General features: G+C 41.2%; 1 protein-coding gene across 1 annotated transcript in view; it reads right to left on the bottom strand.

Moving 5' to 3' along the window:
• Nucleotides 1–19,156, bottom strand: part of PCNX2 (pecanex homolog 2 (Drosophila)) — a 294,055-nt gene that overhangs the window by 95,759 nt on the left and 179,140 nt on the right. Inside the window, 1 exon segment of the mRNA XM_021074292.1 lies at nucleotides 2,465–2,573. Within this exon segment, the coding sequence (XP_020929951.1) occupies nucleotides 2,465–2,573 (109 nt within the window).

Raw genomic sequence — 19,156 nt, 5'->3', positions numbered from 1 at the left:
TTGGACAGCCTTATGTAACCTTCACAGGAAAGAAATCTCCAAGTGGCCAATACAACCAGCTCACAATGCAATGCCCACTATGGTCCATGGAACGGATGGTTAACGGGGATGTGCTATAGAGCGCAGGGAACTCTACCCAATATTCTGTGATAACCTATATGGGAAAAGAACTGAAAGAGAATGGATGTGTGTATATGTACCACTGAATCACTCTGTTGTACAGCAGAAATGATCACAAACCTTGTAAATCAACTCTACTTCAATAAAAATTAAAATAAAAAAAGAAAAACTATATTTCTCTCCTGTGTTTCTTAAGGTAATGCTCAATATTCTAACAAATCCCCAAATAGTGGCTTAAAAAAAAAAAAACAGCTCACAGCACCCACACAAAAATGTCAGCAGAGACCTATTCTTCACACAAATCAGTGGGATGAGAGGCCCAGAGAGGCTTGAGAAGATGGAATTTCCAGGACCCCCCCTGAAATGTGAGTTTAAGTGTGCTGGCCTCAGGGATCTACTTATTGAATAAGCTCCTTCAGGGATTTTTGATACAGGGAGTTCCTGAAGCACAGCTTGGGAAATACAAGTTTATAAAGTGTAAATTCAGTGGGAAGGAAAACCTTGGAAGGCAAATTTGAAGCCTGAGTTAAGAATTTTTTTTTTTTTTTTTTTTTTTTTTTTTTTTTTTTTTGTCTTTTTGCCTTTTCTTGAGCCACGCTCGCGGCATATGGAGGTTCCCAGGCTAGGGGTGGAATCGGAGCTGTAGCCACCAGCCTACACCACAGCTACAGCAAGGCCAGATCCAAGCCACGTCTGTGACCCACACCACAGCTCACAGCAACGCCGTATCCTTAACCCACTGAACAAGGCCAGGGACCGAACCCACAACTGCATGGTTCCTAGTTGGATTCATTAATCACTGCGCCACGACAGGAACTCCAAGAATATTTTTGATTAATCTCTCTCTCTTCGAGACTATTCTTTACTTCTCTCTTTCTCCCTCTCTCCCACCACACACACACACACACACACACACACACACAATTTAGCTGTTGTCTTGAAGTCAATTAAAACTAATTATTATTATAGAAACACAAATATACAAGGAAACCAAATGAAACCACACATGATAAAATTAGGCTCCTATACAACTATATGATGAAACCATAAATTATAAAAGACTATAAAAGCCATAAATTATGAAGACAAAAAAATCCATAAAGACTAAAAAAGACTATGAAACAAAACATAAATTATAAAGACTTAAAAAGTCTTTAAAAATACTGGGGTAATTTTGTATGTGCCCCATTCTGGGGCTTTGAATTCTTCAAGTATATTATAACCAAACTATATTATAATATAATGTTATATCATCTATGATGATGTAAAAAACACATCAGTCCTATCCACAGTGTTGAATAACAGCAAATTGATTTGCACTGTTTTGCACAAGTCAACCAAATCACTTAAGCAGCCATCCTCCATTTAAAAGACATGATATCTTAACGCAGATTTGGTCATGGAAATGGAAAAATCAGAAAAAAATCATATCACTCCTGAGTATGCATTAAGAAACAAGAAGAGGGAGTTCCCACTGTGTCACAGTGGGTTAAGAATCTGACTGCAGTGGCTTGGGTTGCTTCGTAGGCTTGGATTCAATCCCCAGTCCAGAGCAGTGCATTAGAGGATCTGGCATTGCTGCAGCTGCAGCATAGGTTGTAGCTGTGGCTCGGATTCAGTCCCTGGACTGGGAACTTCCACATGTTGCAGGTGAAACCATAAAAGAGAAAGAAAGAAGTGAGGAAGGAAGGAAGAGGAAGAGTTCAAAATAAAAAATATCCAGGAGTTCCCATCGTGGCTCAGTGGTTAACAAATCCGACTAGGAACCATGAGGTTACAGGTTCGATCCCTGGCCTTGCTCAGTGGGTTAAGGATCCGGCGTTGCCGTGAGCTGTGGTGTAGGTCGCAGACATGGCTTGGATCCCGCATTGCTGTGGCTCTGGCGTAGGCCAGCAGCTACAGCTCCGGTTCGACCCCTAGCCTGGGAACCTCCATGTGCCGTGGGAGTGGCCCAACAAATGCCAAAAAAAAAAAAAAAATCCAGGTGCAAACTATTATGTATAGAATGGATAAACAACAAGGTCCTACTGTATAGCACAGGGAACTATATTGAATATTCTATGATAAATCATAATGGAAAAGATGTATATATGTGTATAACTGAATCACTCTCTAGCACGGCAGAACACTGTACATCAACCTTGTACATTGTATTTCAATTTCAAAAAAGAAATATCTTTTAAGGCTAAGCAACTAAAGGGAAACCAAAGGGCCTCCCCAGGTCCCCATTAAAATGTCATCTTAAAGACTTTAAAACCTTGTTATTGCCAGGGTTCAATGAAAAGCTTGCATCCATAAAATGCGACTCTCAGCTTGGGGGTGAAAACAGAAGCAGAAAGGATACGAGGGATTGCGAAGAGCTGAGCAAACACGTGAAACGAGGAGCCCCAGGCCATCTGCCAGGGAGCCACATATGTCATGACGAACTGTAGCTTCTGAAGCAGGTCCCCGAGCTGAAAGCAAAAGAGACAGAGACTCATCAGGAATGACAAACACAGTGGCAGCCGTGTCACAGTCAGTTAAGGCTCCCGAGTTACCCTCGGGAAGGGCAGCAAGACTCCTGTTTGCCCTCTCCTTCCTACCTTCTTCTGTCCCATGTGCCAGGCACCTGTTTAAAGACATTTTCAAACAGCAACAAGATGATCGGAAGAAACCTGTGTGGGGAATCTCACCGGGCTCATTATTGGGGCCACAGGTATGGCGTCTCTTGGTGTTTCCTGCCTGGATCACTCACAGCTTGGCCTTCCCTCCCTCTCTCACACTGGGTCTTTCAGAGGGAGGTTCATATAAAAACCCATCACCATGACCACTGTTCCTGCTCTTGTACCAAGGTGTCCGCTGACCTCCTTGGCTGCTCTTGCTGGGGAAAATCACTCCCTACCACTGGACTGCAAGTGACAAAGTGCATAGGAAGCCATGACAGGATACGGGGCCCCTTGCATTTGCTAGACAAGTCAGCATGGAGAAAACTGAGTTCTGGAGGAGGAGAAGGGGGTGGAGAGAAGAGACCTTATGTGGCCTAAGGATGAACAGGAGCGGAAATGTGCTCAGGGGTTTGGGCTGGAGATTTGGAAAATGACTGTGCCGAGGAGGATAGAGAAGGACAGACTCCCTGCCTCGTCTAATCTTGCTTTGTGGTGAGAAGTGACTGATGGACCCCAGATGTGAAATTCTATAGCTGTCGCTTCTACATGCCATCAGAGGGAATCCTACCAACACTGCCTCTGGACTCCACTCTTCATCCATGATGGACACTTCTCTTTTCAAAAAGCTGAAGGTTAGTTGATTTACAATGTTGTGTTAGTTTCAGGTGTACAGCATAGTGATTCAGTTATACATATACACGCATCCTTTCTTGTTCAGATTCTTTTCCCACATAGGCCACTGAACAGGACTGAGTAGAGTCCCCTGTGCTATACAGCAGGTCCTTTCTTGTTACCCATTTTATATATAGTAGTGTGTACATGTTCATCCTAACCTCATAATTTATCCTTCCTCCTGCTTTTCCTTGCAGTAAATAATGACCCATCGGTTCTCTGTGTCCATGATATGTTTCTGTTTGGCAGATAGGATCCATATGTGCCATATTTTAGATTCCACATATAAGTGATATCATATGGTATTTGTCTTTCTCTGTCTGACTTACTTCACTTAGTATGAGAATCTCTAGGTCCACCCATGTTGCTGCAAATGGCGTTATTTCATTCCTTTTTATGGCTGAGTAATATTCCACAATAATGGAAACGTCAAATGGCAGGATGTGTTTGTCCCGAGACTGATTAGCATACGAGACAGTGAGACACATTCACCAAAGCCATAATGTGAAAAGAGAGGCAAAATTAGAATTCTTAATTAGGCTCAGTAGGTGTTAGATAGGATATCAAAAGACCACAATGAAAAGAAAGCAAAGGCTGGAAGATGGGACCATTAAGAGACGGTTCAAGGAACCAAGATAACTAAACCCTTCGGTGAAAGGCCAACCTTATGATTTTGGAACCAAATGATGAGGTTATCTTGAACTGTTTCATGAAAGTGTCATGAGGGAAAATAAGGTTAATTAGAATCCTCTTCAAATCTTCCTTTTAATTTTCTTATCTCACCATAGTCTCATAAATGTCCTGGTTTTGCTATAATTTGAAATGATACATGCGCCCCAATGTTCATAGCAGCACTGTTGACAATAACCAAGACAAGGAAACAACCCAAATGTCCATCAACAGAGGAATGGTTGAAAAAGATGTGATACATATATACAGTGGAATACTACTCAGCCATAAAAAGGATGAAATAATGCCATCTGCAGGAACATAAATAGACCTAGAGAATATTTTCCCTAGTAAAATAAGTCAGGCAGAGAAAGACAAATCTAAAATATGACACAAACAAACTTTTATGAAACAGAAACAGACGCACAGACATAAAGAACAGGCTTGTAGTTGCCAAGGGGGTGATGGGGGAAAGGATAGCTTGAGAGTTTGAGGTTAGCAGATGCCAACCATTATATATAAAATGGATAAAAAACAAGGTCCTACTGTATAGCACAGAAAAGTATATTCAATATATGGTAATAAACCATAATGGAAAAGAATATAAAAAAGAATATAAATATCTGAATCACTTTGCTATATATCATAAACTAACACAACATTGTAAATCAATTACATTTCAATAAAATAAATTTTAAAAAAATTTTAGGAATTCCCATTAAGGCTCAGTGATAATGAACCTGACTAGTATCAATGAGGCTGTAGGTTCCATCCCTGGCCTCGCTTAAGGATCTGGCGTTGCCGTGAGCTGTGGTGTACGTATAGGTTGCAGACTTGGCTCAGATCCTGAATTGCTGTGGCTGTTGTGTGGGGCAGTAGCTACAGCTCTGATTCAACCCCTGGCCTAGAAACCTCCATATGCCACAAGTGTGGCCTTAGGAAGACAAAAAAAAATTAAGTATTCTGGTTTTGAAGAATAGCTTTTTATTTATTTTTTTTTTGAAGAATAACTTTAAAGTGGAATTAAATATTGTTGGACTGGCCAAGGATAAATTTTCTCTGAAAAACACAGCAAACATGGAGTTCTTAAGAAGTGACCAGCATCTGGTTGTGTACAGAACCCTTGGGTCTAGATGTGTTCACTGGGGTCTGTAGCCATAGACCTAGCAGTGAAGAATCAAAGGCAAAGAGAAGGTAATGGTGACAGAGAAAGAGAGAAGATAGAGTGAGAGACAGATAAAAACATATGATACCACTTATATGTGAAATCTAAAATACAGTACAAATCAACATATCTATGAAACAGAAAGACTTGTGGTTGCCAAGAGGGAGGGGGGAAGGGAGGGATGGCCTGGGAGCTTGGGATGAGCAGATGCAAACTAGTACATACAGGATGGATAAACAAAGAGGTCCTACTGTATAGCACAAGGAACTATATTCAATGTCCTACGATAAACCATAATGGAAATTTGAATATGAAAAAGAATAAACGTGTCTGTAACTGAATCACTTTGCTATACAGCAGAAATCAACACAATTTTGTAAATCAACTATATTTCAATACGATAAATTAAAAATAAAATATCAAAGGGAAACGAAGGAGGAAAATGATGCGATCGAACTCTGAAGGAATATGAATGCTGGGAAAGAAAAAGATGTTTTTTTCTATTAACTTTCCGTTTCCAAAAATTTTTATTTTTATTATTATAGTTAATTTACAATGTTCTGTCAATTTCTTCTGTACAGCAAAGAAGGGTCAAACATATGTATGATGTATAGGCATAGACATATAGACATACAGACGTTCAAACACAGGACTACAGATTATATATATATACACACATTCTTTTTCTCACATTATCCTCTATCATGTTCCATCACAAGTGACTAGATTTAGTTCCCTGTGCTACACAGCAGGATCCTTGTAACTTTTTGCTTTCTTCCCTCTGGCATCCACCAGAGAGCTGATTCACTTGGCTTCCCAGTTCTCTGATAAAGGCCACTTCAGTGTTAATCCTGCAGTTGGTTTAAGCTTTGTGACTCCTGGATCTGGGCAGGGCCCCACAGCTCCTGGGACCTTTGAGGTTCCGAGGATTGAGAGAGCAACAGTTTACTCTGTTCTGTCAGCTGGAGGTTGTATCTCTGAGATTCACAGAAAAACTGGTCTCCTCCCATCATCTTATCTCAGTCATCCCCCACCCCGGCCCAGTCAATAGGTGATTGGACAGACAGCTCTCACCCAGACTCAAACACTTGACTCACTTCTGTTAAAAGACATGACTTCCTCTTTATTTTATTTTATTTTATTTTATTTTTTTCCCTTTTTTGTCCCTATCAGACCACACCAGCGGCATATGTAGGTTCCCAGGCTAGGGATCCAATTGGAGATATAGCTGCCGGCCTACACCATAGCCACAGCAATGTCAGATCCAAGCCGTGTCTGGGACCTACACCACATATCAAGGCAATGCTGGATCCTTAACCCACTGAGCAAGGCCAGGGATTGAACCTGCGTCCTCATGGATCCTAGTCAGATTCGTTTCCTATGTTTCAATTAAAACTTTTTTTTAAAAAAAGTTCTTGGTCTGGTTATTAAGAATTTATCCTGTGACTCATGCCTTGGTGAAAACTGGAAGCAGGAGCCAAATTACCTTATGTGATGTATGACCCCCCAAATGCCCTAAAAATGAATCATGGGCTTTGCAAAGTTACTCCTGTTGGGTTTTCAGTGGATGACTATACCCTGGGAGGCTTTTAAGCCACTTCCTGGAAAAGCTGATAAGTAGGTCAGGCATTGCAACTACAATCAGACAGGCAGCCCCAGGGAAAGCCTCATCTGCAAGTGTAAAGCTCCTAACAAGTTAAACTTGGCTGCATGATGAATAAGTGAATCTATTACAATTATTTTTTGCTTAGCACAGCGAATTGTATTTACACATAAGCAAAACCAGTAATCAGGTGCATGCACTCTCACGCTCTAATAGCAGCCAAGGCCCCAGGTATCTTTGCTCTTTTCCTGTCTCCCTGTGCCTCATCTTCATGAACTTAGTGAAGAATAAAATGCAAGCTTTGTAAAGGATTTTCAATATGCAGCTCATAAAATAGACTCTGTTGTTCCTAATCACTGAGGCCAGACCTCCTGAATGCCAATTCTCTGTACATGAACGATTCCCCATCAACCTGATAATTTAATGCTCTTCCATAAAGCCCACCAGAAAAAGGAGGTGCTGGAGATGTGTCAGGTGTCAACACTACAGTGTTTAAGGGCCTGGGCCTCAGGGCACACTGCCTGGCTTTGAATCCCAGCTGGCACCTAGCTTAGGGGCAAGACTAGGAACTTCCCTTACTGTTGCTGAAGGATTTAATGGCTTCACCTTTGTTAAGCACTTAGAAGAGTGCCTGGCAACTGTCAGTGCAAGATAAGGGTTTAATAAATAAATGTTAGGGAGTTCCTGCTGTGGCGCAGTGGAAATGAATCTGACTCGGAACCATGAGGTTGCAGGTTTGATCCCTGGCCTCGCTCAGTGGGTTAGGGATCTGGTGTTGCCGTGAGCTGTGGTGTAGGCTGCAGATGAGGCTCGGATCTGGCGTGGCTGTGGCTGTGGCTGTGGCGTAGGCCAGCAGCTGTAGCTCCAATTCGACCCCTAGCCTGGGAACCTCCATGTGCTACGGGTGTGGCCCTAAAAGGACAAAAGATAAAAAAAAAAAAAAAAATGTTAGGACAAGCGGATATCTCATCTTGAGAGTGTACTTAGCTCACAATCAGGAAATTCTAGGGGCCCCTCTAAAACAACCGAAACTTGGCGTTCCCTGGTGGTGCAGGCAGTTAAGGATCTGGCATTGTCATTGCAGTGGCTGGGGTTGCTGCTGTGGCATGGGTTCAGTCCCTGGCCTGGGGTTTCTGCATGCTACAAGTGAGGCCAAAAATAAAAAATTAAAAAATATAAAACAACTGGAACTTACCAAGTCCAGGTGCTCTTATTTTTCAGAGAAGGAAACCAGACTCGGAGAGGCTGAGTGAGCTGCTAAGGTCAGACAGTGAGTCACTGGTCTACGTGAATGAAATTCCTGGTTCTATGCCTGGTCATAGATGTTTCTACCCCCCAACTTCACCACATCTCCTTGAGGCCATAAAGTACTTTCTGGAAGGACAGCAGTGGGGAAAACCTGCCTGTGCAGCACCTGAGAAAAGGCCTGCTCTACCTACACCTCCTGCTGAGAGCAATGGGGCAGCGTCACGAGTGTGAATGTGACAATCGTGGCTGCAGCCACTACTGGGGATCTCTTCTGCATGTGCATGGTGACAAAGGGCTCTGCTCTGTCTGGGAACACGCTTCTCTGTATAAACGCCAAATTAGCGAAAGATGACACCACCTAACAAGCCAAGTGACACTAGAGTGGGCTCAACAAGATAGGCTGCTGGGTTACCTGCGCTGCTGCTTCTTCTTTTTTTTAATTTTTTTTCCTTGACCTCGCAACCCACATGTGGAAGTTCCCAGGGCCAGAAATCGAACCCATGCCACAGAAGTGACCTGAGCCATGGCAGCGACAATGCCAGATCCTTAACCCACTGAGCCATCAGGGAAGTCCTACCTGCACTTCTTCTTCTTCTTTTTTTTTTGCTTTTTAGAGCCACACCCGTGGCATATGGAGGTTCCCAGGCTAGGGGTCCAATCAGAGCTATAACCGCTGGCCTACACCACAGCCACAGCGACACGGGATCCGAGCTGCATCTGTGACCTACGCCACAGCTCACGGCAATGCCAATTCTTAACCCGCTGAACAAGGCCAGGGATGGAACCTGGGTCCTCATGGATACTAGTCAGATTTGTTTCCGCTGAGCCATGACGGGAACTCCCTACCTGCACTTCTTAAATGTACAGATCCAAGAAGATTGATGTGGCTTACCTATGTTTTTTGGCCAAAAGGTGTGGAAAGGTGTGCTTCAGGTTAAAAGACTCAACTTCCACATTTTCTCTTTACACTTTTTCTTTCTCTTTTAGGATTCAGTCAGGTGAAAAAAATGAAAAATTGGGGGAGGGGGCTGGGGTGGGATGAACTGGGAGTCTGGGGTTAATAGATACAAACCATTGCTTTTGGAGTGGATAAGCAATGAGATCCTGCCGTATAGCACAGGGAACTATATCCAGTCACTTAGGATGAAGCATGAAGGAGGATAATGTGAGAGAAAGAATGTATATCTACGTATGACTGGGTCACTTTGCTGTACATTAGAAATTGACAGAATACTGTAAACCAGCTATAATGGAAAAAATTAAAATAATTAATTAAAAAAAGACAAAATGAAAAATTGTTGGGAATCCAAAAGTGAGGTCTAAGCACAAAAGGAAACTTATATGTTGGTCATTAAGAAGTATGTATGAAGAGGCACTTTCTGCACCATATTAGGCCACTGTGTATAACATAATAAAACATTTAAGGTAAGAGTTAATAGAAACAGCAACACCAGCACTGCCACATGCAGCATAGCGTGGTATTGAAGTACTTTAAATAGAAACCCCATTTCAATTAGCTATGAACTTGAATCTCTTCAGACAGTTTTTATGAAGCTTGTCTCATTCCTAATGTTCTGCTTCCAAGATCTTAAATCTCAGCCCTATCAAAGCATAATATAAACTTCCCAAGTTACGCAGGGATGATGATAAGAGAAAACAGAGCCATTTGGGTCTTTCCCACTGAAAACACTAGGAAAAGACTAAAGAAAGTCACAATGGAATAATTCTGGCTGTTTCCCAAAGAAAGACACCATAAATACTCTCACTCCAGATAACCCTTTTTGGAAATATCTTTTCCACTAGGCATAGACAGGCTGTTATATCTCTGCATAAATTCACAAACCATCTTAAAAGAAGTATCACCAAATAAAGGTGACCCTAACACATTTCTTTGCTAAATAAAACATAGGCCATCTTCCCTCTGGGGACTCCCTCCCCTCGCCCCCAGTGAAAGAACTCATCATTTGCTGGATGCTCTCAGACTGGGCATTTTCTTGGGGATTAAGTCCATGCCATATTCCATTTGACGAAAGTATGATTTTCAGAGTTCCATCATGACTCAGCAGTAACGAACCCCTCTAGCAACCATGAGGACTCGGGTTCCATCCCTGGCCTCACTCAGTGGGTTAAGTATCCGGTGTTGCCATGAGCGGTGGTGTAGGTCACAGGTTCAGCTCAGATCCTGCATTGCTGTGGCTCCAAATGGACCCCTAGCCTGGAAACCTCCATATGCCACAGGTGCAGCCCTCAAAAGACAAAAACAAACAAACAAACAAGTGTGATTTTTCCCTCCCAATCCCAATCACTATTTTTTATCCTACTGCTCCAGCCATACTAGTTTCCCAGATTAGTTCTATCACTTGTCCCCTGCCTTTTTGCATTTTTTGGTCAAATTTAGCTATTTTTTTTCCTTGGAAAAATATGCAACTTGTGATTATCAGCGTTTGATCTTGAAGAGGCATGCATACAAGGTTGAAAAGATTCCCAGGGAGAGGCGGTTGAATTAAAGTTGAACTGAGTTCAAAATGAGAGAACACTGAGGGAGCAGAGACAGGAGTGCCTGGAAGGGAGATAGACAAATGGGAGGAAATTTGGAGGTTCAAGAGAGAGGGAACAAGTTGAACTCAGGTGGGAGCCAATTAAGGGATTGAAAGGCAGGAACAAAAGAATTGGGGAAAACTATCAAGATATTTTGATGCCCAGGTAGTGATGTGGGGGGGGGGGTAGAAAAATTGTCAGGAAAGAATGGAAAAAGTCAAGCTAGTGAGATTTCAAATGTGGGATATTGCTTTTGGGGGGAGGGGGTTCCCCTTTTATAGAATAACAGATTGATAACAGCAAGTATGACAATTAAATTTGGGGATATTAGCTTTAAAAACATAAATATTCTCAAATGGGGCAGACAGTATGAGTTAGAGTTTTATAAACATATTCAGGCAGTGGTTATAACTCGTTACACAACTGAATTTCAGAATGTGAGAAATGGAGTCTATCTCAGTACACAATGTATGTTGGGAGCCTATCACATTGGTTAGCAAAATATGGTTGAGCTTCAGAGAGCATAGGAATGCATAAAGGTTACTATCCCACTATAAAAATGACACTAAAAATAAAAAAAAAAATTCGGAGTTCCCGTCATGGCTCAGCAGAAACGAATCTGACTAGCATCCATGAAGACGCAGTTTCAATCCCTGGCCTTGCTCAGTGGGTTAAGGATCCGGCATTGCCAGTGAGCTATGGGGTAGGTCGCGGGCATGGCTTGGATCCCGCATTGCTGTGGCTGTGGTCTAGGCCTGCAACTACAGCTCCAATTTGACCCCTAGCCTGAGAACCTCCATATGCTGTGAGTGTAGCCCCCCTGAAAATTAAAAATTAAAAAAAAATTGTAAGAAAATTTAATTAATAGCTCAATTCAAAAGAAGGAAAATTCTCCAACAGTCAGACCCAAAGAGGGAATTTAAAATGAGCATGTTAAGTCTGAATATGTGCTGCATGGATCTGAAGGGCAGCCATGCCCACTGAAGCATGAGAAGACCCACCTACCAGTGCTGGGAAAAAGCAAAAGTTTTTCCTTCTGCCTGGTATAGGGTAGATAAAAATCTATCACCAACAATACATCAAAGCTTTGGCCATCATAATGTAGGAGGGTGGAGTTTAAACTATTCAGAAGAGCAGGAATGCAAAACTGAGAGACTAACATTAAAAGCAGTGGAGGATGACACATTTTTCTTGCATAAATTGTCTTCAGGGACACTTCCACAACCAGAATATGTAGGCCTCCCACAGATAAAACAACTTCCCAATGAAGATCAGTCTACCATGAAAATTACAAACTACACAAGGAAATGAGCAAATGAGAAAAAAATCAGTAGATGCAACACCCAGGACCACTAGCATCCCAAGAATTGGAAGTAATAAAAAATACAAAAGATTCTAAATAAATGAGTTAAGAGCTGACAAAAAGGAAGCAATAACTTTAAAAAGTAACATAATATGCAAAATGAACAAATGGAATTGAAAAAGAAATACCAATTCTAGAAGTGGAAATGAAGTTATTAAAATAAAACCCCCAGGAGATGGTTTAAAAGCAAATTAGTTACAAAACAAAAAAGTAGAGAAAATGGGAGGCCTGAGTAAATTATCTGTAACACAGCACAGAAAGATGAAAAGGAAAACTTTTGAAAGGCTAAGAAACAGAAGGGACAGGAGAAAAAAAAAAAAAAGATATAATATACTCCAGTTGGAGTTCCAGGAAAAAAAAAAAATACAGTGAGAAAGTGGAGAAAAAAATATTTGAAGGGCAAATGGTTAAGAATTTTCCAGAATTTAGGAAAACCTGAGTTCTTCATTGAAGAATCATATCAAGCCCTACAGAGGATAAATAAAAACAATCCACACCTTGCTATCTATCGTAGCAAAAGGTGTAATATCAAAGCCAAATAAAAAAATACTTCTTACAGATTACCTGCAATGGAACTGTGAACAGACAGCAGACTTTTCATTAGCAAAAATATATGCCAGAAGACAATGAAATAATGTTTATAAGGTTATAAGAGAAATATTTATCAAATTAGAGTTTTGTACAGCACTCCAGTATCATTTAGTGTGAGGTAGAAATAAAGACCTTTTGGATAAAGACTGAGATAATTTATTACTCATAGAACTTTGAATAAAGGACAACTAACGATGTACTTCAGTAGGTAGGAAACTCACCCTTAAATGGAGAAAAAACATCTAAGAAGAAAAGATGAGGGGGGAAAGCCTGCTAAAGTGTTAAAATATCAATATGCTGATGAATTGCAAAAGTAATCATAAAAATAGGGACTCATCTGAAGGTTAAACAAAGTACTAGGTAACATAAAAATTTAAGATGCGAGAGGGGAATTGGAGAGAAAACACTAAGTCTTTGGACTGTGTGAGAGAAGAAAAGATACTTTCATTTCATATGCTAACCTTAATAATTTAAGAGTAACCACCAAACCACTACAGTTTTCAAACTTCAACATGCATCCGAATCACTTGGCAAGCTTGTAAATCAAAGATTCTGGTTCCCACTTGCAGAGGTTCTGATACAGTAGGTTTAAGACGGATCCAAGAATAACTTCCCAAGTGATGCTGATGGTGCTCTTCTGTGGACCACACACATTGAGAGTTATTGCACTAAAGGATTGGAAACAATAATCAAATAATCAATGTCCAAAGCACTAACAGGAAAGAAAGGATCAAATAATAAATATTTAATTCAATAGAAGGCCAAAAAAGAAGGGGTAGGGGAACAAAGAAAAAGCACCATACATAGAAAGCAAAAAATTTCATGATAGAGAAAAGTGCAATCATATCAGTAATCAGAGTAAATATAAATGGATAAAATTTGTACATTAAAGTACAGAGATTCTCAATTTGAGCTAAAGAGAAAAAAATTTTTTTTTCTTTTAGGGCCGCACCCATGGCATATGAAAGTTCCCAGGCCAGGGGTCGAACTAGAGCTGCAGCTGCCAGCCTATGCCATAGCCACAGCAACACGGGATCCAAGCCATATTTGCAAACTACACCACAGCTCACAGCAATGCTGGATCCTCAACCCACCAAGTGGAGCCAGGGATTGAACCCACATCCTCATGGATATTAGTCTGGTTCAATACCATTGAGCTACAATGGGAACTCTCCAAAGAGAAAAATTATGCTAGATGCTTTTATAAGAAGTATTAAAACTGACTTATAAAGTTTTAGATATGAGAATAAAAAATATCTACCAGGAGTTCCTGTCGTGGCGCAGTGGTTAACGAATCCGACTAGGGACCATGAGGTTGCGGGTTCGGTCTCTGCCCTTGCTCAGTGGGTTAACGATCCGGCGTTGCCGTGAGCTGTGGTGTAGGTTGCAGACGCGGCTCAGATCCCGCGTTGCTGTGGCTCTGGCGTAGGCCGGTGGCTACAGCTCCAATTCAACCCCTAGCCTGGGAACCTCCATATGCCGCAGGAGCGGCCCAAGAAATAGCAACAACAACAACAACAAAAGACAAAAAGACAAAAGACAAAAAATATATATATATATATATCTACCAGGTAAATCCTAATCAAAAGAGAGCTTGCTTACCTATATTAATATTAGACAAAATAGACTTTTACTCAAAAAAGGATAAAAAGCAGTATATAATGATGAAAAGAAAGAGTCACCGATGAAGATAACATAATTGGAATGTATATTCTTGACCATATAGATCAAAACATCTAATGTAAAAATGGACAGGATTACAACAGAAGATTAACAAATCTATACCATAGGGGGAGATATTAAGACAGGCATCTCAGAAAATAATCATTTCATTAGGCAATAAATAAATAAGGATGTAAAATATGTGGCCAACAGAATTAACAAGTTTATCTAAGAGGTATGTGTATCAGAACCTTGTAGCCAACACAAAGACAAAGAATACGATGTTCAAGCAATGTATCTTTATAAGAATTTATGAATTACTACAAAAGAAGGCTTAACTAATGCTAAGAATTGACATTATGCAAATTGCTTTACAATCAAATTGGGAGTCAATAATAAAAAGCAACAAAATAGTAATAGCAATAGCAACCACAAATTTTGCATATGGATATGATAATAATAAAAACAACACTGAATTAACAGAATAAATCATAATTAAAATTAGAAACTACTTTAAAATAAATGATGATGAAAAGCAGTAACTTGTGGGACTCAGTTAAAGCATTTTGTAGAGGAAAAGACAGCCTTGAAATATGCACCTTAGAAAAACTTAACAGTTTATATTGGGGGTCTATTTTGTAACACAAGAAATGAAGAAGAATATTATCAGAAAGGAAAATACAGATGTTCTGATCTATTAATAAAAACTCACAACTCCTCAATAAAATATTTGCAAATGAATCTATAATGTATAAAAATACATCATGATCAAATGTAATTCAGTTCATCACATAATGGCTTAATAATTTGAAAAAAGTCAATAAAATTCACAAAAAAAGAAAAACCAATTGAGGCAGAAAGGATGCTGAAAATTTTAACACTCACTCACAAAAATCCCTTGCAATCTGGTAATAAAAATGTTCTACTTGGAGTTCTCATTGTGCCTCAGCAGGTTAGGAATCTAACAGTGTCCATGAGGATGTGGGTTCAATCCCTGGCCTTGAGCAGTGCGTTAAGGATCTGGCATTGCCACAAGCTGCAGCACAGTTTGCAGATGCAGCTCAGATCAGGTGTTGCTGTGGCTGTGGCATAGGCCTCGGCTACAGCTCCCTTTCAACCTCTAGTCTGGGAACTTCCATATGCCACAGGTGTGGCCATAAAAAGAACAAAAAAAAAAAAAGTTCTTCTTAACCTGATAGAGTATCAGTGCTATAGTGCAGTAAACACCATATTTAATAGTAAAATGAAAATTTCAGGACTATTCAGGTAAGAGGTATCTGATTAACCACAACAGAAAAGTGAAAATAGAACATTAAAGAAGACAAATACCTAAGGAATAAGAAAGGGAACCTGGGATATTAGGCTATCATCTGTGAAGAGCACTTTAGAAAATTATAACTAAGAACAGAAATCGGGATGATAGAGGCATGAAGGTACCCAGCAGGGGTAGGCTACTTAGGCAAATGAATGTGCAACTAATAAAGGAATATGCGACAAGCCCTGATTCTTTGATTAGCTAACCTTATGCAGCCTAACAAATTCAGACCCCGAGGAGAACATGACAGAAAATGTTAGGTTCATATTTCATAAGTGCTAATTAGTGCACCCATAAATGCAAATGAACTCACCATTGCACATTTAAATTTTATAACCTACCAAAAGGTAGAAACGCACAAAATAAAAGGTCTTGCTGAGAACCCTAAGGACTAGGAATTAAATGTTATCCTGCATCTGTGTGTGTGTTTCTGCTTGGGGGGGACAGTAGAGGTACAGGCTCCGGTGTGTGGGGAGGTGGAGGTGGGGATGGACAGACGACGAAAGCAATTGGGAAGAGAGCTTGGTTCTTTAAGTGTCCCGCCCCAGATGAACTTGGACTGAAATGTATTGTTAGTGTATATGTTCTGCCTTCCTTTCCAATTTCTTGGTGCTTTAAATTCCGTGTGTTAGCTTCATCCAACCCCTCTGTATAGAAGAGTCTTCTGTTCTTTGTTTTGGATTTTATTTAGCTTTCTCTTCCCTGTGGGGAAAAGGGAGCCTTCTGGATTATGTTTTTGGGGGCTTCCTCCCTCTCAAAGATTCATTATAACCTTAAGAGTGATAAATGTAGTTTTTAGGAAGAGGGTGTGAAGGCCAAGATCATAAGCCTCCTCTCAGGACACAAGCTGCTGCTTTTACCCGTATAGCATTTTAGTAAGAGAAACAAATAATGCTAATATATGCAGCTGTGAGACAGCTTTTTCTCCATCTTTTTTGAAGGTCCCATCCCCCACATACCTCTTGGGTCCCTAACTCATGCACTGTCCTGAGATTTTACACCTGCAAAAACATTTCATTAATCCAGTGCACACAGGAGTAAGGTGATGCAGTAAGGTTCCGTATAGCAAAAGCTTTCTGCTTTATGCGCCTAAACTTTATGGTGATAATACAGCCTTGCTCTAAAACATGAAATAGTTTAGGAGTTCCCTGGTGTCAAACCAGGTTGAGGATCCAGTGTTGTCACTGCTGTGGTTTGGGTCACTTCTGTGGGGCAGGTTTAATCCCTGGCCTGGGAACTTCCACATGCCTCGGGTGTAGCCAAAAAGAAAAAAACAAAAACAAAAAAGCAACAAAGAGTTCAGAACTGCACAAATTATAAGGTGAATACTCTTGTTACCTACATCATTCTGAACTAACTTCCAGAACTAGCCACAGTTAAGGACTGGTTGAGGAGTAATCCTTCCTGGAATTTTCTTTTCTTTTTGCATTTTAGGGCTGTGCCTGTGGCATATGGAGGTTCCCAGGCTAGGGACTGAATTGGAGCTATAGCTCCCAGCCTACACACAGCCACAGCAATGAGGGATCCAAGCTGTGTCTTCAGCTTACATCACAGCTCACGGCAATGCTGGATCCTTTAACCCACTGAGCGAGGCCAGGGATAGAACCTGCATCCTCATGGATACTAGCTGGGCTTATTACAGGTGAGCCACGACAGGAACTCCCCTTCCTGGAATTTTCTGCATGTGCACATGGGCAATGCACGCATGGATGTGTGTGTCTGTCTGTGTGTGTGTGCTTTTTATTTAAATTAAATTAGCAATATACACTGCTCTGAAACTTTATTTTTCAGTTTCACATTTCATGGACATCTTTCAATGTTGGTATAAGTTGTTCTTCCTTGCATCTAATTAACTGCATAATATTCCATTGTTCAGTCAGATAATCTATTGAATCATTATACTACTGATAGACATCCAGGTTGCAAAAACAAATTTAAAACCACAGTTGAAGAGGAATTCCCACTGTGGTACAAAGGGATCAGCAGTGTCTTTGCAACATTAGGATGCAAGTTCGATCCCTGGCCCTGCACAGTGGGTTAAAAGATCCAGTGTAGGTCAAAACTGCAGCTTGGGAGTTCCAGTTGTGGCACAGTGTTAACCAACCTGACCCTAGTGCATGAGGATGCACGTTTGATCCCTGGCCTCACTCAGTGGGTTAAAGGGTTTGGTGTTGCCTGAGCTGCGGTGTAGGTTGCAAATGTGGCTCAGGTCTGGCATTGCTGTGGCTGTGGCATAGCCATCAGCTGTAGCTCTGATTCAACCCCTAGCCTGGGAACTTCCATATGCTGCACCTGCAGCCCTAAAAAGCAAAAAATAAAAATAAAAACAAAAATAAAAAAACCCTGCAGCTTGGATCTGATCCTTGGCCCAGTAACTCCACATGCTGTGGGTGCAGTCGAAAACAAACAAAACCCCTCCAAATGCAAAAAAACACACTTATCTAAGAGATCACACAAAGCCAGTGCGATGGCTTTAATACAGGGCACTCCCCTGACTTTGATCACTGGGTGGGCACATGGTCCACACTGGGACAGTCATGACATCCCCCTCTGGCCGTGATAACTAATGGTAGGCTTAAGAATGGTCTGAGATACAGACAACAGGTACAGGTTGTTAATTTCACCAGCATTGCTCTATGAAGGTGGGACTTCTGGGAGCTAACTCCCTGTATGGGAAATGAATCCAAGCAGAATTAAGCAAAAAATAAGCAAGAATGAGTGAGCAAAAAGAATTGAGATACCATTGTTCTCTCTGGCTACTGTCACATCTCACATGAGATCAGGTACCCAGTCATATGAAGTAATATAGTCCCTACTTTAATCTGAGTTTTTCTCACTTGCCATCAAAATGTTCTCATATACCAAATTTATCAAAAGGTCAAATAAAATGGAAGAGTAGTTGAAAGAGCTTCTGGTTTCTTCTCCTGGACAGAGAAAGCTGGAGAGAGCAGAATTCCTCCAACTCTTACAATAAAAAACAGCCAGATGAACTTGAAATTTATGGCTAGTGCTTTTTTTTTTTTTTTTTAACCTATTGGAGAACTGGACTATAGAGAAGCCAGCTAGCCCACAGTCTAAGGGAAGGGAAGACAAGCACCTTTGGGGAGAGAAGATATAAGAAGTACTCGATCCCCTGGCGTAGACATGATCAGAAGCTGGTAGGAAGAGTTTGTCCAAAAGAGATGATGAACTGGTGACAGTCAGGTGTAGGTTGGTGGGACACGAGGGAGCCCCTGGGGAAGACAGACATGGCAGTCTCCATGCACTCCAGTGGGTGCTCACAGCAAAGATGGAGGGAATCCTAAGGATGTGTCTGATTCAGTACAGACCCCAAGGAAGGAAGCAGCAGACACGTGGAGGGACATGAAGATCTGCTAGACCCTTTCCCCCGACCCCTCTCATGGGACACAGAGTCTAGTCTGTGGAAGAAAGGTCAGCAGACACTGCTGGCTTCAGGGCATTGGTGAAAAGTCACTGCTCCTGGGGGAAGGGACCAACACTACAGCAACAAAGATCTCCCCTCCTGAAGAAGGGGCCGGAGTGCCTGCTGGACCCAACCGCAGCT

Source organism: Sus scrofa, chromosome 14 (assembly GCF_000003025.6).
Source record: "Sus scrofa isolate TJ Tabasco breed Duroc chromosome 14, Sscrofa11.1, whole genome shotgun sequence".
Lineage (NCBI taxonomy): Eukaryota > Metazoa > Chordata > Mammalia > Artiodactyla > Suidae > Sus > Sus scrofa.
The sequence above is the reverse complement of the archived record's forward strand: the minus strand, read 5'-3'. Positions and strand labels throughout refer to the sequence as shown.